At 52.3% G+C, this 23,444-nt stretch overlaps 1 protein-coding gene across 3 annotated transcripts in view; it reads left to right on the top strand.

Annotated features, from left to right (window-relative positions):
- LOC142250141 (dimethylaniline monooxygenase [N-oxide-forming] 2-like) overlaps positions 1-23,444 on the top strand; it is a 62,726-nt gene that overhangs the window by 17,591 nt on the left and 21,691 nt on the right. For all 3 annotated transcript variants that reach the window (XM_075322256.1, XM_075322258.1, XM_075322257.1), the window contains exons 4-5: positions 2,323-2,485; positions 11,646-11,788. In XM_075322256.1, the coding sequence (XP_075178371.1) occupies positions 2,323-2,485; positions 11,646-11,788 (306 nt within the window). The remainder of the gene's footprint in view (positions 1-2,322; positions 2,486-11,645; positions 11,789-23,444) is intronic.

Below are 23,444 nucleotides of genomic sequence, written 5' to 3'. Positions count from 1 at the left end.
GACAAAAGTCAGCAGTCACTATATATGACTGCATACTGCCGAATTGTGATAGTGTGGGGTGCGCATATTGTCAGGATTCCATGGTATTCCTGGTGCTGGTGATTTGCATACTTGCAGTCACATGTCACCTAAACACATTTGGCTTTAATTAACAGAAGTGAATTAAGGCAACCACTCCAGCATTTATTGCACCACTGCAGTGGTGCTTTAAATCTAAGTCCCCTGACCCTTGTCACATACTCTCCTTCTATCTCTGCCGCTTCGGTCAGTCTCAGCGATTTGTGACTTGCCAGCGTATTCCGGTGTTTCATGGAGCATGTGGGTGGTCACTCTTCAATGCATCTCTAGGAGAGCCTCTTTATGGCTCTCCTAGAGGTGCATTGAGTGCTTGTGACCTAGCTTCTGAGTTATGGCAAAAGATGGTGCCGCGGGACCGGAGCGGTGTTGGTAAAAGGTGAAACCACCAGAAGGTAGGTATATGACAGCGGGTTACATTTAAAGCACCACTCCAAGTTGAAAAATAAGTGGTGCTTTGCGAGATCATAGATGAAAGACAGCGCTGTCACAATTTAGCTGTCCGTAGTCACATGGAGTGACTGCAGACTTTTGTCACAAGCCCGGACAACTCCTTTTAGCTACGGTATATCCTGCAATTTTGTGGTAGTCTATAATATATTAGTGCTTTAACAGGCTTCTGTAATTGTATAGCGAGTATTGTTTCGCAGACAAATAAAACTACCTAAAATCTGTCTGACTAACCCCTTAAATATCATGGTGACTACTGACTGTAGCATCTAGTGGGTTAAATGAATGGAAACCACTTATTTTGGTCTTTAATCTTGGCCTAATGTCCAATGCGGTTACTAAATGCCTGTGTGTCGCCCTGGACAAGCCAGGGGACACAGGTAACAACACACACACCCCCACCCCCAGCAGTTCACAGCAGACATCCCCAAAGTGACCTGCTTTCTGCCTCGGGCTGACACACCAGGTGGGCGGAGTGAGGAAATGGGGACGTCCACCCTGGAGTGAGCTGACCTGAGACAGGAAACAAGCCGAGTCTAGTCCTAGGAGAGGAAGAGTGAAGGTCTGCAGAGAGGCAGACATAGCCAGGGGCCTAGGTTGGAGCCTAGGGCCTCGTAGAGAGAGTCCGGCAGACGCTAGGTGCCGTCTGCAGGGAGCTGGGGAGACAGCTGGTGGAACCGCAGGTAGCCGGGGCTGGGCAGTGGCCCCCCGGTACGGAGTCGGGGAGCCAGCTGGAAGCCGGAGTGCAGGAGAAGGGTGCACGGAAGTAGAAGAAAGGACTTACACCACCAAACTGGGTCAGGGGAGAAACAACAACCGCAGCCGTCTGAGGGTACCCGTCCATCCAGCCGAGTATTTTACTAAGAACTGTGTCAGTGTCTCAGGCTGAGTGAGTACCACAGTGCCGCAAGGCACAGCACTGCCCCCGCGTCCCTGCGCCCACCAGGCCCTGCACCCTTCCACACCATCACTGGGCCCCGGGATCACCAACCCCTACCCACGGAGGGGCAACACTACACCTGGCTGCTCCACATCACCACTCCCGGGATCCCCATATTGAGCAGCGGTGGTGCTACAAATCACCACAACCGTGGGTGGCGTCACGGACAATAAACAATCCCCACACCCAACAACCCCCTTTCACTCACGGGCGAGGAGTGCCGCTCGAGAACCCCCGGGATCCGGTCCACCGCTCGAGCCACCACTGAGCAGCAGCAGCCGGACCCGAGCAGAGGGGTGAGCGCAGTGCCGGCACCCTCCTCCCCGCCCGCGACACCTGGGCATCAAGACTCTGCAGCACTTAGCTCTTCAATCTTCATCTGACGCAATGCCATATAAAACTGATGCACCAGAAGTCTTGTCAACAATCTTCGTTATATAAAAACAAAAAACAAAAAAGTGAGCCGGAGTATGAGATGGTATACATGGAACTTGTGAGACCATGTTCACACTGGCCATGAGACAAAGAGAAACCAAGGAAAAAATTGTGTAAACATACCCTGCTGTAACTAAATAAAAGCATAGTGCATATAAACATAGGGTACTTAGTAAACACTGTTTTTGATCAAAAAAAGCATAAAGCTATCCCACCAAACGTCAAGGTGTACCCAGTTGGGATAGTACCTACACTCTCTAATATTAAAACCTTACCATGGGTCTAAGATAGATAGATACCATAAAAGCTAAATGACAAACTCAATGATAACTCATCTTCTAGGAATAGTACTCACAGTGTGTATTCTTTACTTTGTGAATGCATGTCTGTGTTCATAAACAGATTCCATGATTTTCCATTAGACGGTTGTGCGCAGTGTGAAGAAACATCCCAGTTATCCCAGCACAGGACAGTGGGAAGTTACTATCGAGAAAAATGGCAAGCAGGAGACAAACACATTTGACGCTGTAATGGTTTGCAGTGGTCATCATACAGAGCCATATTATCCACTAGATGCTTTTCCAGGTAGGTATAAATGCAAAATCGGACTACAAAGGGTTTGTTTGGGGTCTGTAGCCAAGAAAATAGCAATCACTATGTCTTACATATCCAAATTATTTGTAAAGTTTCATTATTTTTATAGATGTTGTGAGGCAAATCCCGGGATATGAAGATGAATTATGACTCCAGTCATAGTCCCTCATCACTCCCTGGCAGTGCCCCCTCCCTTCTTGTTCTCAGTGTTCCACTTACACCTCCATGGCCATGTCCTGTGATATGGAGATGAGGTGGTGTGGGAACAATGGACACAGGATGACTCCCTGCCGTCACCCTGTAGTGGGGGCTGCTAGCTAGTTAGCAAGGCTATGGAAATAGCCAGACAGAACGACTCCAGTAAAAAATGGTTCATATCTCGCAAGCCATATTTCCGATAAATATGGCAACCATAAAAATGGTGTCTCTGCATGCGGACGATGCCGGCACACCCTTTTTATGGGAGCAGGACATTGGGAAATGCCCCAGGCGTGATATCAGCCAATGGGGAACTGGCAGACAGGTCATGAGTCCCCTCGTTCTGTAGCTAAATTCATAACTGTCACAATGAGAGCATTGGCGTCCGCCTACGACGCTCCCAGGCAAAGTTATGGCCCATATTCCATGTTGGGATATTGTCCATAACTCAAGCCAGGGGTGGAGCAGTGCTCCCTGTGAGGTCACGAAGGTAGGAGGGGACCTGGATTGGCCCAGGTTGATAACCCTACTTCGGCCATTTTCCAGGGTTCTTTTCGCTGGGGGCACGTGTAGGAAACATCTGTGGGAAGGATCCTAGAAACCTGGCCTACAGCGCCCCCCTGTGGCCAGACGCAACAAGGTAACTGCTGGAACTGTGTATGCCTGTTTGTAACCCATGCTTTGATTGTAACTGTACTCTGACATATGTATATTCTGTAGATTCCCTATTGTATATATTGTAGTTTCTAGTGTGCTTTAGGCTGATTAAATTATATAATTAATCTTGGGCTGTTCTGTTATCTCGATCTTGAATCCCACGTCTGTGTGTTCGGCTAATAGTTACCGTAAATCGGTTGGTGGCAGCGAATTGTGCCAAGGATTATTGTGGGGAGGCCAGTGAGATTCGGGGAGATTTTATATATTCCGCCCGCGGAGGTCGGGGGAATATATACCTTACTCTCACCGGGGACCCTTCAATAATCGGCATAAGTAGTATAGCGGCCTCCTTGCTTATGGTCGGGCAATTCCATAATTGGCCTGACTATAAGAGGGGCGCTAGAGAGCGCGTCACGTGCTCTGTCTGTCGGTCGGGAGGTATAAAGGAGGGGTGACCCCCACTTGTTACCCCCCGATTGTGACGTACTGGTAGCCAGCGCGGGGGATTTCTGAGTGACCCCCCGGTGGTTTGTGACATATTGGTGGCAAGCGGTGGGATCGAGATAATAGTGTGTGTGAGTGTGAGACCCATACTCCCAGACACTAAAGACTGCCTGCAGCAGCTGTGGCTGCTGGGGTCTTCAGACCAGCTCAACACTAGAGTGTCAGAGTGCAGATACTGTAAGGTGTGTGGAGGCATCAGGTGTCAGTTCTGTGTCAGTGACCAAAAGTCTGCAAGAATGGCTGATGGCACCAGGAGCAGAGCTATGCAACTGGCCAATGCTAAGGCAGGAGCCGAAGAGAGGGAGGACGGTGCTGTGGACAGCAATGAGGAGGTTGCCCACGAGTCCTCCAGGAGCTCGACGCCAGAAAACCGTTCTGCCGAGGACATTGCACAACCTGGCACTGCTGGACAAGATGAGGAGGAGCTCACCCAAGGTTCCTCAACGAGCCAGATGCCAGCCCTCCGCTCTGAAAGGGACAGTGAATCGCCTAGCTCTGCAGCGTGCCGCAGATCACCACGTGCCATTCCACCGAGCCTGGGAGGCTCGGATAGCCTTCTTCAAATGGCTATGGCCCTTCTCCAGGCTGGAGACCAGAAGGGCTACAAGGAACTCCTGGCAGAGCGCAGGGCAGAGCGGCAGGCAGCGCGTGACGCTGAGGCTGCGGAGCGACACGCAGAGCGTGAGGCTGCGGAGCGAGAGCGGCAGGCAGCGCGTGAAGAGCGAGAGCGAGAGCGACAGGCAGACCGTGACTACCAGCTGCAGCTAGCTCAGCTCCGGCCCTCATCAGCCACACGTGACCTTCGAGACACCAAACTTCCAAAGGTCCGTGTTGAGGACTTCCCAGTGCTGGAGAAGGATGGAGACTTGGACTCTTTCTTGACTGCTTTTGAACGGACTTGCTTGCAGCACCATCTGGACAAGGACCAGTGGGCCAAATACCTGACCCCCCGTTTAAGGGGTAAGGCCCTGGATGTCCTTGGGGACTTGCCTGCTGAGGCAGATCAGGGCTACGACACCATCAAGCGGGCCCTGATCCAACAGTACAACCTCACTCCAGAGTCCTACCGCAAGAAGTTCCGGAGCCTACAGAAGGGACCAAAGGACTCCTGGGCTGACCACCGGCGGGCACTTGCCCGAGCTGCCGACCACTGGACCCAAGGCCTGCAGCTTTCCACCGGACCGGAGATCCTGGACTTGTTCATCACGGAGCAACTCTTGTGGAACTGCCCTGAGGATCTCCGCCAGTTCATCCGAGACCAGAAGCCAAAGGGGTCCACGGCTACAGCTGCCCTGGCCGATGACTACACCAACAATCGGGCTCCGGAAGCCAGGAGAGCAGCCACCAGCAGCACCTGGAGAGGGGGTAAGATGAACTCTGCGACTGCCCCACCTGCCCCTAGACTGCAGGGGGTGTCCCCCTCAACTCCCCTCTCCAGGCCCGTGGCAGAACCAAGACGGTGCCACCAGTGCAACCTACCTGGACACTTCAAGGCCATGTGCCCTCAGCGTCCCAAGGCCCCGGCTCCGTCCCCGTCCCAAGGGCCGCCCAAGGTGTATTGTGTGGGTGGGGGTGGTGGTAGGTCCCTGGACAGCTTCCAACCTGTCACCGTCGGCCGGTCTGTGACCATAGGACTGCGAGACAGCGCCTCGGAGGTGACTCTGGTGCGGCCTGAGATGGTGTCCCCCCAAGACTTGATCCCTGGAAAAACCCTCGCTGTCTCCGGGATTGGAGGCATTGACCCGGCGCTGCCTGTTGCTGACATTTATGTGGACTGGGGCGCAGGGCGAGGGGTGAGGGAGGTGGGGGTAACTGATCGGATCCCTGCAAACGTGCTACTTGGGACAGATTTGGGGCAGATAACCTCCCAGTTTGGGCCCCAACCAAGGGCTGAACCTTCAGCCAGTACTGACATGACTCCTGACAATGTTAATGTGTTATCTATGAATGATGTAAGGGAGGAGGGAGTGAACTCTGATATTTCTGCTTGCATAGACACCATAGACACACACTCAGCTGCAGCTGTGACAGGGGAGGGGGTCAGAGAAAGGTGTGACAATGCCTCTACAAGTAACCAGCCTGTGAGCTGGGATCTGTTGCCCTCTGCAGGGATAAGCAGAGAGCAGGGTGCTGCAGGGGGAGGACCAGTGTGTGGGGTGGGGGCTACCACAGCAAATGTGGGGTCCCCAGAGATTTCACAGCGGGGTTCTGTTGCTGCAGGAGGGGAACAGGCAGGTGAGATTGGGGCCGGTCCAGGAGCGGAAGTGCTCCCAGGTAAGATCTCGGTGCATGGTTCCCCCACAACCGGGGTGTCAGGAAGCCAGGTCGGTCTGCCTGAACCGGCGACTTGGTCAGGAACGGAGGAGGAGCAGGCACGACCCACGGTCGCAGCGGCTGTGGCCGCTGTCACCCGCAGTGGGAGTGCTGGAAGCCAAGGGGCCTCCCGGAGGTCCGATAGCTCTTCCCCTTCTGACCAAGTGGCAGCCGAGTCAGGTGGAGGCCAGGACCCAGGTCCCGGGGTACTGACCGAAGAGGTGACAGTCTCGTCGATTCTGGCCACATCTAGTCAGGGGTTTCAGGCAGCGTTAGAAGCTGACGACAGCCTGAAAGCTCTTAAGGAGCAGGCGGCACAGCCTCCCTCGGACTCGGACCCGGAGCGAGTGGTCTGGGACCAAGGACGGCTGTACCGGGCCACGGTCCAGCAGGGTTCACCGGAGGCGTGGCCCAGGGACCGACAGTTGGTGGTACCCTATCCGTTCCGGACGGAGTTGTTGCGGATCGCACATGAGATTCCGATGGCCGGACACCTAGGGATCGCTAAGACCAAGGCCAGGTTAAACCAGCATTTCTACTGGCCAAAAATGGGGGCCGATGTGGCTGCCTACTGCCGTTCGTGTGAAACCTGTCAGAGAGTGGGGAAGGCGGGGCCACACCCCAAAGCCCCACTAGTATCTCTGCCAATCATCGATGAGCCTTTCAGGAGGGTGGCTGTGGATCTGGTCGGCCCGCTGGCCATCCCCAGCAGCTCCGGGAAACGCTTCATACTGACGGTAGTGGACTATGCCACCCGGTACCCAGAAGCAGTGGCCTTGTCGTCCATTCGGGCTGACAAGGTGGCCACCGCATTGCTGGAGATTTTCTCCCGAGTGGGTTTTCCCCAGGAAATGCTCACTGACCGGGGGACCCAATTCATGTCCCAGCTGATGGAGGCCCTCTGTAAGCAAGTCCAGGTGCGACATCTGGTGGCCAGCCCGTACCATCCACAGACTAATGGCCTGTGCGAGCGGTTCAATGGCACCTTAAAGCAGATGCTCAAGATGTTGGTCGACTCCCATGGGCGTGACTGGGAGCGGTATCTCCCACACCTGTTATTTGCTTACCGGGAGGTTCCACAGGCCTCAACAGGATTCTCACCGTTTGAGCTCCTGTACGGGCGACGTGTGCGGGGCCCCCTGGCTCTGGTGAAAGAGGCTTGGGAAGGGGATTTGGCCACCCCTGGAGTGTCGGTTATCGAGTATGTCATGCGCTTTCGGGACAAAATGCAGGCCTTGACGCAACTGGTACACGACAATATGGCTCAAGCCCAGGCCGATCAGAAGCGTTGGTACGACCAGAACGCTTGTGAGAGGACCTACCAAGTGGGTCAAAAGGTGTGGGTACTGGTCCCCGTACCACAGGACAAGCTTCAGGCAGCCTGGGAAGGCCCATACCTCGTGTACCAGCAGCTCAACCCTGTGACGTACCTGGTCACCCTGGACCCTGCCCGTGGAAGGCGGAAGCCCTTCCATGTGAACATGATGAAGGCACATCATGAGCGGGAGGCATGTGCGCTCCCCGTGTGCAACCTGCCCGAGGAGGGAGAAGCGGAAACCCTCTTGGATATGCTAGCCCAGGTTAGGGCAGGCGGATCCATTGAGGATGTGGAGGTTGGCCACCAGCTCTTGGAGGACCAACGGTCCCAGCTGTGGGCCGCCCTACACCCCTTCCGGGGGTTGTTTACCAACCAGCCCGGAAGGACTGACTTGGCTGTCCATCACGTGGACACTGGGGATCATCCCCCGATCCGGCGTTCAGCATATCGGGTCTCCCTGGAGGTGCAGCAACACATGCGCCAGGAGATTGACGAGATGCTGAAGCTGGGGGTGATCCAGGCATCCAACAGCGCTTGGGCCTCGCCTGTAGTCCTCGTCCCTAAGAAGGACCGAACCACTCGGTTCTGCGTGGACTACAGGGGGCTCAATGCGGTCACGGTCGCCGATGCGTACCCAATGCCACGCATCGATGACCTGCTCGATCAGTTGGCCGGGGCTCAGTACCTGACCATCATGGATCTGAGCCGGGGATATTGGCAGATCCCCCTGACTCGCAAGGCCAGGGAACGCTCTGCCTTTATTACCCCATTTGGACTGTACGAGTCCACGGTGATGCCATTCGGGATGAGGAATGCCCCTGCCACTTTCCAGCGGATGGTCAACACCCTGCTCAAGGGACTTGAAGGGTACGCGGCCGCGTACCTGGATGACATTGCCGTCTTCAGTCCCACCTGGGAGGACCACCTAGAGCATCTAGCACAGGTGCTCAGGCGGATCCACCGGGCAGGTTTGACCATCAAGCCGGGAAAGTGTCAGCTGGCCATGAGCGAGGTCCAGTACCTCGGTCACCGGGTAGGTGGGAGAACACTGAAGCCCGAGCCTGAGAAAGTGGAAGCCATCGCATCCTGGCCCACCCCCAGGACCAAGAAGCAGGTGATGTCCTTCTTGGGGACCGCTGGGTACTATAGGAGGTTTGTTCCATGCTATAGTAGCCTGGCAAAGCCCTTGACGGACCTCACCAAGAAGAAGCTGCCCTCTGCAGTCGATTGGACAATGGACTGCGAGACAGCCTTCCGGGCCCTAAAGGACGCCCTGTCCAGCCCGCCCGTGCTACAGGCAGCCGACTTCACGCGGCCGTTTGCAGTACAGACCGACGCCAGTGACTTCGGCCTCGGTGCGGTGCTCAGCCAGGTGGACTCTGCGAGCCAAGAGCACCCAGTCTTGTACCTGAGCAGGAAGCTGTTACCAAGGGAAGTTGCCTATTCCACGATGGAGAAGGAGTGCCTGGCCATAGTGTGGGCCCTGCAGCGTCTGCAACCCTATCTATACGGGCGCCACTTCATCGTGGAGACGGACCACAATCCCCTCAGCTGGTTGCACACCGTCTCTGGGACGAATGGGCGATTGTTGCGATGGAGCCTTGCGCTCCAGCAATACAACTTCACCATTCGCCACAAAAGGGGCCGTGACCACGGTAACGCAGACGGGCTGTCCCGACAAGGAGAGGTCGCGGACGGGCGCACGGGGGAACACCGGAGTGTGCTGCCCCCTAGCGCCCTCAAAAGGGGGGAGGTGTGAGGCAAATCCCGGGATATGAAGATGAATTATGACTCCAGTCATAGTCCCTCATCACTCCCTGGCAGTGCCCCCTCCCTTCTTGTTCTCAGTGTTCCACTTACACCTCCATGGCCATGTCCTGTGATATGGAGATGAGGTGGTGTGGGAACAATGGACACAGGATGACTCCCTGCCGTCACCCTGTAGTGGGGGCTGCTAGCTAGTTAGCAAGGCTATGGAAATAGCCAGACAGAACGACTCCAGTAAAAAATGGTTCATATCTCGCAAGCCATATTTCCGATAAATATGGCAACCATAAAAATGGTGTCTCTGCATGCGGACGATGCCGGCACACCCTTTTTATGGGAGCAGGACATTGGGAAATGCCCCAGGCGTGATATCAGCCAATGGGGAACTGGCAGACAGGTCATGAGTCCCCTCGTTCTGTAGCTAAATTCATAACTGTCACAATGAGAGCATTGGCGTCCGCCTACGACGCTCCCAGGCAAAGTTATGGCCCATATTCCATGTTGGGATATTGTCCATAACTCAAGCCAGGGGTGGAGCAGTGCTCCCTGTGAGGTCACGAAGGTAGGAGGGGACCTGGATTGGCCCAGGTTGATAACCCTACTTCGGCCATTTTCCAGGGTTCTTTTCGCTGGGGGCACGTGTAGGAAACATCTGTGGGAAGGATCCTAGAAACCTGGCCTACAGCGCCCCCCTGTGGCCAGACGCAACAAGGTAACTGCTGGAACTGTGTATGCCTGTTTGTAACCCATGCTTTGATTGTAACTGTACTCTGACATATGTATATTCTGTAGATTCCCTATTGTATATATTGTAGTTTCTAGTGTGCTTTAGGCTGATTAAATTATATAATTAATCTTGGGCTGTTCTGTTATCTCGATCTTGAATCCCACGTCTGTGTGTTCGGCTAATAGTTACCGTAAATCGGTTGGTGGCAGCGAATTGTGCCAAGGATTATTGTGGGGAGGCCAGTGAGATTCGGGGAGATTTTATATATTCCGCCCGCGGAGGTCGGGGGAATATATACCTTACTCTCACCGGGGACCCTTCAATAATCGGCATAAGTAGTATAGCGGCCTCCTTGCTTATGGTCGGGCAATTCCATAATTGGCCTGACTATAAGAGGGGCGCTAGAGAGCGCGTCACGTGCTCTGTCTGTCGGTCGGGAGGTATAAAGGAGGGGTGACCCCCACTTGTTACCCCCCGATTGTGATGTACTGGTAGCCAGCGCGGGGGATTTCTGAGTGACCCCCCCGGTGGTTTGTGACAGATGTGTTTAAAATTTGGGATGCATGCTCTTCTATGACTAAGCCTGACCCCACCTACTTTGCAGAATATTCTTTTTGGTGCAATTGCTGGCCAAATTTGGATTTTTGTTCATCAGCCCCAAGATTTCTTTTTACACCCCTGCTAGTCACTTTATGTGACTACATGTTGACGAATGACAGTGTGCAATGTGCACATTGTTAGAATTTCTATTTCCAGCAAAACTTAGTGGTCACTTGACCACAAGTATAGGAATTGGACTGGTTTCTCATCCTCTTTTTCCAATAGAACAGTGTCTGCCCACTTGCAATAAAAATAGCATGTTGAATTTGATGATCTTTTTGTTCTCCGAGAGATAAGATGCTGCTAGAAGTGACTAGCAGTGGTTGTCTTATAGAAAACACAAGAGCACCTATCCTAGCCAAATTTTCCTGTGTGTGGGGCACTAGGGAAGAGAGATAGCCAAACGATCTAAAGTCTGATCCTGTAGATCAGTGATCCCCAACCTTTCTGATTTTGAGAGTCACATTCAGCTCTGAGAGAGGGTCGCGAGTCACATTCGGCTCTGACAGAAGGTTGTGAACCACATCCAGCTCCTGCCCACTCACAATAGTTACACCCAGAGCCCCCATTATCGATATAACAACAGCCAAAGCTTTTCCACAGAAATAACAGATGCAGTATACCAAGATCCAGAGGTTCCTACTCTACGTGCATTCCGAAATGATCTTTTGTGTGAGGCTACTTAACAATAGTCACCATCTTGAGACCTTGTCTTCATAGCTGTTTCGTAGACCTGGCATTAATATACCAAGCATTAATATACCAAGCTGGCAGACAGCTGTGAGCCACACATCCTGGGCCCATGAGCCACATGTGTCTCTCGAGCCAAAGGTTGGGGACCCCTGCTGAAGATGCATCTCTCATATGTTGAATGTGCACCTCTTTCCACAACAGTGGTCTCCTGATCTCATTCTCACATGTTGACAAATCCAGAAAAGGAATGAAAGGAGAGCTGACCATGTACTGGCTATGATCAAAATACTTCTTTAAGATATAATGAATGCTAGAATTTTGAAAAATAAAATAATTATTTTTAATACATATGTGTTATTTTTATTTTCTTGAAGGAATAAACAAATTTCAAGGACAATATTTACATAGCCGTGAATACAAGACATCTGAAGCATTTAAAGGAAAACGAGTTGTGATTCTTGGTATGGGGAATTCGGGAGCTGATATTGCTGTAGAGCTAAGTCGCACAGCAGCTCAGGTATGGAATCAATGCCCAACAACATGAAGACCACAATATAGAAAGGATGTGTTCCCAGTATATATGTATCTATCAGCCATTACATTAAAATCACTAGGGTAACATAAACCTAAATCATGTGAAAATCATGTGACAATGGAATCAGTCATGGAGTGACATATACAATGCCTGGCAAAAGTATTCACACCAGCTTGAACTTTTTGGCTACCAAGGTAATCACTATGTCTTGCACCCAAACAACGTAGTTCATCACCCCAAGAACACCATCCCTACAGTGAAATATTGTGGTGGTAGCATCATACTGTGTGGATGTTTTTCAGCAGCAGGTACAGGGAAAATGGTTCAAGTCGAAGGGAAAATGGATGGTGCAAAATACATAGATATTTTTGAGCAAAACCTATTGCAGTCTGTCAGTGATTTGAGACCGGGGTAGAGATTCACCTTCTAACAAGACAATGACCCAATGCTACTGCTAAAGCAACACTCGAATGGATTAATGGGAAATGTGTAAATGTATTGGAGTGGCCTGGTCAAAGCTCAGACCTTAATCCTTAATTTTGTGGTCAGACTTGAAGATTGCTGTTCACCAGAGGAAACCATCTCACTTGAAGGAGCTGGAGCTGTTTTGCCTTGAGGAAAGGGCAAAAATCCCAGTGGCAACACATGGAAAGCTCATAGAGACTTATCAAAAGTGACTTGCAGCTATAATTGCAGCAAATGGAGGCTCTAGAAAGTACTGACTTTAGGGGGATGAATAGCTGCGCACACTGAAATTTTCAGTTATTTTGTCCTATTTGTTGTTTGCTTCACAATAAAAGGAAAAAAACAATAACAAATGTTTACAGTTGTAGGCATGTTTTTACATGAACTGATGCAAACCCTCAAAAACAAAAACAAACCCCCCCCAAAACAGTGAAATTCCAAGTTGTGAGCTAGCAAAGCCCGAAAAATGCCAAGGGGGTGAATACTTCTGCAAGGCACTGTATTGGGCTGCGGTTCTTTAAGATGCATTGAAGGCAGGAAGAGTGAGCAAGTAATGACCTGACCAGGTTCAAATTGTGATAGCTATATGATTGACTCACAGAACTTTCAAAACAGAAGGTTTTATTGGGGGCTCCTCCTAAAGGTACCGTCACACTAAGCAACTTACCAGCGATCCCAACAACGATAGGGATCGCTGGTAAGTTGCTAGGAGGTTGCTGGTGAGATGTCACACTGCGACGCTCCAGCGATCCCACCAGCAACCTGACCTGGCAGGGATCGCTGGAGCGTGGCTACACGAGTTGCTGGTGAGCTCACCATCAACCAGTGACCAGCCCCCAGCGCTGCGTGGAAGATGCTGCGCTTGGTAACTAAGGTAAATATCGGTAACCAACCCGATATTTACCTTGGTTACCACTGCACGGAGCTACACGTGCAGAGAGCAGGGAGCAGCGCACACTGAGCGCTGGCTCCTTGCTCTCCTAGCTACAGCACACATCGGGTTAATTACCCGATGTATGCTGCAGCTAAATGTGCACAGAGCAGGGAGCAGCGCACACTGCTTAGCGCTGGCTCCCTGCTCTCCTACTTACAGCACACATGGGGTTAATTACCTGATGTGTGCTGCAGCTACATGTGCACAGAGCAGGGAGCAGCGCACACTGCTTAGCACTGGCTCCCTGCTCTCCTAGCTACAGCACACATCAGGTTAATTAACCTGATGTGTCCTGCAGCTAGCTACATGTGCACAGAGCAGGAGCCGGCAGCACAGGGAGTGAGAGCGGAGGAGGCTGGTATCGAAGGTAAATATCGGGTAACCAAGGACAGGGCTTCTTGGTTACCCGATGTTTACATTGGTTACCAGCCTCTGCAGAAGCCGGCTCCTGCTGTCTGCACATTTAGTTGTTGCTGTCTCGCTGTCACACACAGCGATCTGTGCTTCACAGCAGGACAGCAACAACTAAAAAATGGCCCAGGACATTCAGCAACAACCAACGACCTCACAGCAGGGGCCAGGTTGTTGCTGGATGTCACACACAGCAACATCGCTAGCAACGTCACAAAAGTTGTTCGTTAGCAGTAGTGATGAGCGAGTACTAAAAAGCTCGGGTGCTCGAAGCTCGGGCCGAGCCTCCCAAGATACTCGTGTACTCGGCCCGAGCAACGAGCCCAATGTTATCCTATGGGAGACCCGAGTATTTTTGTGAAATGACCCCCCGGCAGCATGGAGAAACCCTAAAAATGTCACAAAAGTCTCAGAAGAGTGCTCAAATGACATGGCAACAGCATGGGGAAGACCCCTTGAAGCATTTATCACTCAAAAGTCACAGCTGTGAACAATTTTGTCCGCGTTTCACGCCATTTTTACGGACTCACCAGAAAACCTTCCAAAATGACCCCAAAATGATTTTTCATGGCAGAAATGTTAAGGGCACATACCCAATAGTGAGATAGAGCTGGTGTATGTTACTTTTTGAGATTAATACATGAAAGATTTTACGTGAAAACATTGTGTGGCACTCCGATGTCCCTGAGAAGAGACGTACATGAAGGCCTCTTGAGTCTAATGTGCCCATTTTGAGGAAGTGAGTCTTTGTAGTATTTTCCTTTGCCAGGGCAGTCCAAAATTGTGAGGTTCACCAATGCCCCTGCATACAGACGTGCATGAGGGCCTCAAAACATTAAGTGTCCATTTTAAGGAAGTGGGTGTATTATAGTATAGCCCTTAGGCAGGGCAGCCAAAAATTGGGAGGCTCCACGTTGTCCCTGGGTAGAGACGTGCATGAGGGCCTCAAAACATTAAGTGTCCATTTTAAGGAAGTGGGTGTATTATAGTATAGCCCTTAGGCAGGGCAGCCAAAAATTGGGAGGCTCCACGTTGTCCCTGGGTAGAGACGTGCATGAGGGCCTCAAAACATTAAGTGTCCATTTTAAGGAAGTGGGTGTATTTTAGTATAGCCCTTAGGCAGGGCAGCCAAAAATTGGGAGGCTCCACGTTGTCCCTGGGTAGAGACGTGCATGAGGGCCTCAAAACATTAAGTGTCCATTTTAAGGAAGTGGGTGTATTATAGTATAGCCCTTAGGCAGGGCAGCCAAAAATTGGGAGGCTCCACTTTGTCCCTGGGTAGAGACGTGCATGAGGGCCTCAAAACATTAAGTGTCCATTTTAAGGAAGTGGGTGTATTATAGTATATCCCTTAGGCAGGGCAGCCAAAAATTGGGAGGCTCCATGTTGTCCCTGGGTAGAGACGTGCATGAGGGCCTCAAAACATTGTTCCCATTGCAAAGGAGCGGGTCTCCTGTCGTTGTAATGTCCATTCTGCAAAGAATGGGCGAAAAAATTTACCACTGGGGGTATACCTGAAACAAAGGCCTAAGTATTGCAATTTGTAACGGTCATCATCATGGTGGCGCATGAGGAGAAGGAGGAGCAGTCCAGCGATTATCCAAAGTCCAGAAGTGTGTACCCATGGGTGAGTGGAGGTACATGTTAAACTTTAAATTCCGCTCTCATTTGCTGGTGGTGTGGTGAAGTCTGGCCCAATCCAACCCTTGTTCATCTTGATCAGAGTCAGCCTGTCAGCATTTTCAGTTGATAGGCGGGTGCGTTTATCTGTAATGATTCCACCTGCGGCACTAAAAACACGCTCTGACAAAACGCTAGCAGCAGGGCAGGCCAGGACTTCCAAGGCGTAGAGAGCCAATTCATGCCACGTGTCCAGCTTGGATACCCAATAATTGTAAGGCACAGAGGAATGTCGGAGTACAGTTGTTCGATCTGCAAGGTACTCCTTCAGCATCTGGGCAAACTTAGGATTTCTTGTGGCACTACCCCGCACCTCAGGGGCTGTGGTACGTGAGGGGCTGAGAAAACTGTCCCACATCTTAAAGACTGTTCCCCTACCTCTGGCGGATTGGACTTGTGCCTCTCTCGGCTGTACGCCTCGGTTGTCCACTGATTCCTGACCTATGCCGCTAGCGTTTTGTGAGGGGAATGCTTTGCCTACTTCCGTGAGTATGGCCTTCCGGAACTGCTGCATTTTGGTTGGCCTCTCCTCCACGGGAATAAGAGACAAAAAGTTCTCCTTGTAGCGTGGGTCTAACAGTGTTACCAACCAGTAATGATTGTCGACCAAGATGTTCTTAACGCGAGGGTCACGAGACAGGCAGCTTACCATAAAGTCAGCCATGTGCGCCAGACTCTTAACAGCCAGGACTTCAGTAGCCTGACCAACAAGATGACTGAACATGCTGTCCTCCTCCTCCTCCTCCTCCTCATCTACCCTGTCCTCTGGCCAGCCACGCTGAACCGAGGATATGACTGGTGTGCATGTCATATCCTCAATTTGGCCGGAGAGTTGCTCCATGTCTTCATCCTCCTCCTCGTCATAGTCCTCCACTGCACGTTGTGATGAGACGAGGCTGGGCTGTGTGTTATCACCCACACCCACTACTGTTTCTTGCTGCAACTCATCGCGCTCCGCCTGCAATGCATCATGTTTGTTTTTCAGCAGAGACCGTTTTAGAAGGCAGAGTAGCGGTATGGTGACGCTAATAATGGCGTCATCACCACTCACCATCTTGGTGGAGTCCTCAAAGTTTTGGAGGATGGTACATAGGTCTGACATCCATCTCCACTCCTCAGGTGTTATGTGTGGAGTTTGACCCATTTCCCGACGGCTTAGGTGATGCAGGTACTCAACAACTGCCCTCTTCTGCTCACATATCCCTGACCAACATGTGCAGAGTTGAATTCCAACGCGTGGGGACATCACACACCAGTCTGTGAGCCGGAAGATGCAAACGGCGCTGAAAGCCGGCAAGGCCGGCTGAAGAAGTAGGTGACTTTCGAAAATGTGCAGACAGGCGGCGAACTTTTACCAGCAGATCAGACAGCTCTGGGTATGACTTTATAAACCGCTGAACCACGAGGTTGAGCACATGGGCCACGCATGGAACATGTGTCAGCTGGCCTCGCCTCAAAGCCGCCACCAGGTTCCGGCCATTGTCACTCACGACCTTTCCTGGCTTTAGGTTCAGAGGTGTGAGCAGTGATCTGCCTGCTGTTTCAGAGCTGTCCACAGCTCTTCTGCATTGTGGGGTTTGTCACCTATGCAGATTAGCTTCAGCACAGCCTGTTGCCGCTTCGCCGAGGCAGTGCTGCAGTGCTTCCAGCTTGTGACTGGTGTGGAGGGCACAGTGGATGAGGATGCGCAGGAGGAGGAGGAGGCTGAAGAGCATGACATTCCGGAGCTGTAGAGTGTGGGTGAAACACTGACTGAGGTAGGGCCTGCAAACCTTGGTGTGGGAAGGACGTGTTCCGTCCCTCGCTCAGACTGGGTCCCAGCTTCCACAATATTAACCCAGTGTGCCGTCAACGAGATGTAGCGGCCTTGCCCACAAGCACTTGTCCACGTGTCTGTGGTTAGGTGGACCTTGGGTGAAACAGCGTTGTTCAGGGCACGTGTGATGTTTTGTGACACGTGGTTATGCAACGCGGGGACGGCACACCGGGAGAAATAGTGGCGGCTGGGGACCGAGTAACGTGGGACAGCTGCCGCCATCAGGTCACGGAATGCTTCTGTCTCCACCAGCCTAAAAGGCAACATTTCCAGCGCAAGCAGTCGCGAAATGTTAGCATTTAGAACTGTGGTATGTGGGGTGTTGGCAGTGTATTTGCGCCTGCGTTCAAAGGTTTGCTGAATGGATAACTGAACGCTGCGCTGGGACAAGGACGTGCTTGATGATGGTGTTCTTTCTGCGTAGGCAGGTGCAGGAGTGGAGGAGGCTTGTTCGCAGGCAGCATGGACAGAGGATTGGCTCGCATGCACAACCAGCGAAGACGTAGCAGTGACATCAGCAAGCACTGCTCCTCGACTCTGTTGTACTTCCCACAAAGTCGGGTGCTTGGCTGACATGTGCCTGATCATGCTGGTGGTGGTCAGGCTGCTAGTTTTGGTACCCCTGCTGATGCTGGCACGGCAGGTGTTGCAAATGGCCTTTTTTGAATCATCTGGATCCAACTTAAAAAACTGCCAGACTCGGGAAGACCTAACATTTGTACAGGCACCTTGTGTCGTCGTGTTGTTCCGGGGAATGGTTGCCTGACTTCTGCCTGGGGCCACCACCCTGCTTCTTACTGCCTGTTGTGATGCTACGCCTCCCTCCCCCTGTGCACTGCTGTCCTCGCTCTGCATATCCTCCTGCCAGGTTGGGTCAGTTACTGGATCATCCACCACGTCGTCTTCCTCTTCCGCACCCTGCTCCTCCTCCTGACTTGCTGACAATTGTGTCTCATCATCGTCCACCACTTGTTGAGACACGTTGCCAACTTCGTGAGAACGTGGCTGCTCAAATATTTGGCCATCTGTACAGACGATCTCCTCATGACCCACTTCAATATGAGCTGGCGAGAGGCCAGAATGTGTGAATGGAAACGTGAACAGCTCTTCCGAGTGTCCAAGTGTGGGATCATTAATGTCCGAGGAGGACGTGTACTCAGCCTGGTGGTAGGAAGGAGGATCAGGTTCAGAAATGTACGGTGCAGTATCACGGCTACTGACACTTGACCGTGTGGAAGACAGAGTGTTTGTGGTGGTGCCAATCTGACTGGAAGCATTATCTGCTATCCAACTAACAACCTGTTGACACTGGTCTTGGTTCAAGAGCGGTGTACTGCTGCGGTCCCCAAGAATTTGGGACAGGACGTGCGAGCGACTAGATGTGGCCCTTTGTTGTGGCGAAATTAGAGCTTGCCCACGACCTCGGCCTCTGCCTGCACCACCATCACGTCCACTTCCTTGTTCCTTGCCAATGCCCTTGCGCATTTTGCAATGCTGTGTACTGCTGACGTGTATATTCACTACTTGTGCGTTATATAAAAGTTTCTGGAAATTGCACACAAGTGCACCTGTACGCTGCCACCAACAGGCACACACGTGCGGTTTAAAAACCAAGCACGAACGCAATAAGAACCTAACAGGTTTTTTTGGGGAGCGACAATTACAGACAAGTCAGACACTATCTGGACTGTTTTACACTGTGTACACCAGCCCCAGATATGATGAAGGCTGGTATACGGTCACCACTACCCTGCCTGCCTGCCTGTATACTGGTACAATAGTCCTGACAAGGACTCTTTTGGTCACTAGCCTGTATTCAGACCTGGCTATACCCTGCCTGTATATAGCAACAATAGTCCTGAGAAGGACTCTGCTACTGTACTCCGACCTGGCTATACCCTGCCTGCCTGTATACAACTAGAATAGTCCTGAGAAGGACTTTTGGTCACACTGTTTGCAGCCCTGCAACTGAAAAAGCTATAAAGGGCCGCAAAGCTTTCCCTGAATCAGCGACACTCTCCCTGCACTCACTGTCTGGATAGCTGTGAGCAGAGCACAGCGCGCCGGCCGATATAAAGGCTCGGTCACGCTGTGCAGGCCGGCCAATCACTGCAATTCCACAACTAACAGGGCTGTGGCATTGCAGTGGTCTGCCAGCCAATCCCTGCATGAGGGCTGGCTCTCAAAAGAGCGCCAACATGCAGAAATGAAGACCACGAGTACAGCACGAGTATCGCGAGATTACTCGGTCCCCGCCGAGCAGCCCGAGTACAGCGATACTCGTGCGAGTACCGAGTAGTGACAAGCATGCTCGCTCATCACTAGTTAGCAGCGATGTTGCTAGCGATGTTGCTTAGTGTGACGGGGCCTTAACACGCAGTGGAGCGGGGGTCCAAGATAAGAAACTTGTAAACTTCCTATGAGATTATGCCTGTCTATGATTCATTTATATGCATTAAAAATAAAGGCTCACCTGTCTAGGGCCTAAAATGGGCATCTGTGCACCACAATTAAAACATGGAGACTTTTCTTTTAAAAAGTGTTTTATGGTTTACTGAAAGTTACTCCCATGCCCACATTATATATATATATATATATATATATATATATATATATATATACACACACATTTTAATGAATATATGCACACACAGTACATAAACACATATATAATCTCATACATACACATTATATATATTGTATATATATATATATATATATACTAGAAGGTGGCCCGATTCTAACGCATCGGGTATTCTAGAATTTACGTATTGTGTAGTTAATGTATGATTTTTGTTATATATATATAGATGTTGTTGTGTGTAGTTGCCAAGTGTTTGTGTAGGGCGCTGTAAATGTTCTGGGTGTTGTCTGGGTGGGGGGGTGTGAGAGCGGTGTTGTTTGTGTGTTGCGTTGTGTGTGTTGCGTTGTTTGTGGAGCGCTGTGTGTCTGCAGCATTGTGTGTGTATTTGGTGCTGTGTGTGTTGTGCGGTTTGTGTGGGTGTGGCTGTGGGGTGCGTGTGTGTGTTTTGGGGGGAGGTATGTTTTGTGCAATGTGTGTATGTTGCGCGGTATGTGCGTATATTTGTGTATGCCGCGGTGTTTGTGTGTTGGGTGTTGTGTGTGTGCGGCGTTGTCTGTGTGTGTGTGGGTGTCTGTGTAGGGCAGTGTTTGTGGTTCCCAGTGTGTGTGTGGTGTGTTGTGTGGTGAGCATGTGGCGGTGTGTGTGTGTTTTGGGGGGAGGTGTGCACCCCCATCGTGCTCCATCCCCCATGCTGTGCACCCCCCATCGTGCTCCTTCCCCCATGCTGCGCATCCCCATCGTGTTCCATCCCCCATGCTGCGCACCCCCCATCGTGCTCCATCCCCCATGCTGCGCACCCCCCATCGTGCTCCATCCCCAATGCTGCGCACCCCCCATCGTGTTCCATCCCCCATGCTGCGCACCCCCATCGTGATCCATCCCCCATGCTGCGCACTCCCCATTGTGCTCCATCCCCCATGCTGTGCACCCCCCATCGTGCTCCATCCCCCATTGCTGCGCACCCCCTATTGTGCTCCATCCCCCATACTATGCACCCCCCATCGTGCTCCATCCCCCATGCTGCGCACCCCTCATCTTGCTCCATCCCCCATGCTGTGCACCCCCCATCGTGCTCCATCCCCCATGCTGCGCACTCCCCATCGTGCTTCATCTCCCATGCTGTGCACCCCCATCATGCTCCATCTCCCATGCTGCACCCCCCCCATTGTGCTCCATCTCCCATGCTGCGCACCCCCCATCGTGCTCCATCCTCCATGCTGCACACCCCCCATCGTGCTCCATCCCCCATGCTATAATAGTCCTCCTATTATACTCAGAGAGGAGTATAATAGGAGGACTATAATAGGAGGAGTAGTCCTGGGGAAAGAGGAGTATAATGGGAGGAGTGGTCGTGGGGAAAGAGGAGTATAATGGGAGGAGTAGTTCTGGGGGGAGGTGTATAGGTGCCCAACGTGTGCCGGGGTGGGGCCGAGCGGGCGAACGTGTGCCGGGGGCGGGGCCGAGTGGGCCACTGGGGGTGGGGCCGAGTGGGTCACCAGGGGCGGGGCTGAGCGGGTCGCCGGGGCCGGGGCCGAGTGGGCCAACGTGTGCTGGGGGCGGGACCGAGCGGGCCAATGTGTGCCAGAGGCGGGGCCAAGCGGGCCGCCGGGGGCAGGGCCGAGCGTGCCAACGTGTGCCGGGGGCGGGGCTGAGCGAGCGAGGCATCAGCGTATGCCAGCTCCCTACATATGTGTACCGGGAGCTGGTGTACGCTGGTAACCATGATACACATCGGGTAACTAAGGGAAGCGCTTCCTATAGTTACCCGATGTGTATCATGGTTACCAGCGTACACCGTCTCCGTCACGATCCCAGCATCGCAAGGTTATGTCCGCCGGGAGCGGGGTCGAGTGTGCCAATGTGTGCCGGGGCGGGGCCAAGCGGGCGAGGCGTCAGCGTATGCCGGCTCCCTGCACATGTGTACCGGGAGCCGGTGTACGCTGGTAACCATGATACACATCGGATAACTAAGGGAAGCGCTTCCTATAGTTACCCGATGTGTATCATGCTTACCAGCGTACACCGGCTCCATCACGATCCCAGCATCGCAAAGTTATGTCCGCCGGGGGCGGGGCCAATCGTGGCAACGTGTGCCGGGGTGGGGCTGAGCGGGCGAGGCGTCAGCGTATGCCGGCTCCCTGCACATGTGTACCGGGAGCCGGTGTACGCTGGAGCGGGCGATGCATGCGGAGGGCCGGGGCGAGCGTCCAATCCATGCGGGGGCGGGGCCAGGCCGAGGCGAGGGGCCAATCCGACAGTTGTCACTGTAATGACACTGTCACTGTAAGGACACAATTTTGGAGCAAGACGGACAGACAGACAGAATAAGGCAATTATAAATATATATATATATATATATATATATATATACATATATACAGTGGCGTACCGTCAATACCCAGGGGGCGGGGGCGGGGCCGCCATTAGGGCAATGAGGGAGTCCGAGTCGCTCATAGAGAGCTGCTCTCTCTCTTTCTGCACTGATCTATGTGATCGGTGCAGGACAGGAAAATGTACTATGGAGGCTGCGGTGAAGGACCTGCCATCTAACTAATCATGCGCCTGATCACATGACCAGTGAACATCTAGGTCCTGCTGTTCAGCTGCTGCAGCCTCCGTGCAAGTCCCCGTGGTTTCTCTCCTGCTCTTCACTGATTAGAAACTGCAAGATGAAGTAATGTATAGTGTGTGTAACTGTGCATGTAGTCTGTCTGACTGGATGCTTCTGTCTGTCTCTTTCCCTGCAGTATGTCTCTTTACTGCAGTATGTCTCTTTCCCTGCAGTATGTCTTTTTCCCTGTCTCTCCCTCTCATTCCCTGTCTCTCTCATTCCCTGTCTTTGTCTCTCTTATTCCCTGTCTCTCTCTCATTCCCTATCTGTCTGTCTCTGTCTTTCTATCTCTCTCATTCCCTATCTGTCTGTCTCTGTCTCTCTATCTCTATCTCTCTCATTCCCTATCTGTCTGTCTCTGTCTCTCTATCTCTCTCATTCCCTATCTGTCTGTCTCTGTCTCTCTCTCATTCCCTATCTGTCTGTCTCTTTCTCATTCCCTATCTGTCTGTCTCTGTCTCTCTCTCTCATTCCCTGTCTGTTTGTATCCATCTCTCCACCGATATCATATTTCCTCACACAGAAGGTTCTTAAGCGGGCTTTACACGCTGCGACATCGCTAATGCGGAGTCGTTGGGGTCACGGAATTTGTGACGCACATCCGGCCGCATTAGCGATGCCGTTGCGTGTGACACCGATAAGCGATTTTGCATCGTTGCAAAAACGTGCAAAATCGCTAATCGGCGACATGGGGGTCCATTCTTAAAAATCGTTACTGCAGCAGTAACGAAGTTGTTCCTTGTTCCTGCGGCAGCACACATCGCTGCGTGTGACGCCGCAGGAACGAGGAAGCTCTCCTTACCTGCCTCCCGGCCGCTATGCGGAAGGAAGGAGGTGGGCGGGATGTTACGTCCCGCTCAGCTCCGCCCCTCCGCTGCTATTGGGCGGCGGTTCAGTGACGCTTCAGTGACGTCGCTGTGACGCTGCACGGACCGCCCCCTTAGAAAGGAGGCGGTTCGCCCGTCACAGCGACGTCGCCGGACAGGTAAGTATGTGTGACGGCTGTTGTGCGACACGGGCAGCGATTTGCCCATGTCGCGCAACAGATGGGGGCGGGACCGATATCGCAGTGTGTAAAGTAGCCTTTACACTAGCAATGTCCTTTGTTGCCTATAATAACCAATCACAGCTTCTATT

This window comes from Anomaloglossus baeobatrachus, chromosome 8 (genome assembly GCF_048569485.1).
Source record: "Anomaloglossus baeobatrachus isolate aAnoBae1 chromosome 8, aAnoBae1.hap1, whole genome shotgun sequence".
Classification (NCBI taxonomy): domain Eukaryota; kingdom Metazoa; phylum Chordata; class Amphibia; order Anura; family Aromobatidae; genus Anomaloglossus; species Anomaloglossus baeobatrachus.
The sequence above is the reverse complement of the archived record's forward strand: the minus strand, read 5'-3'. Positions and strand labels throughout refer to the sequence as shown.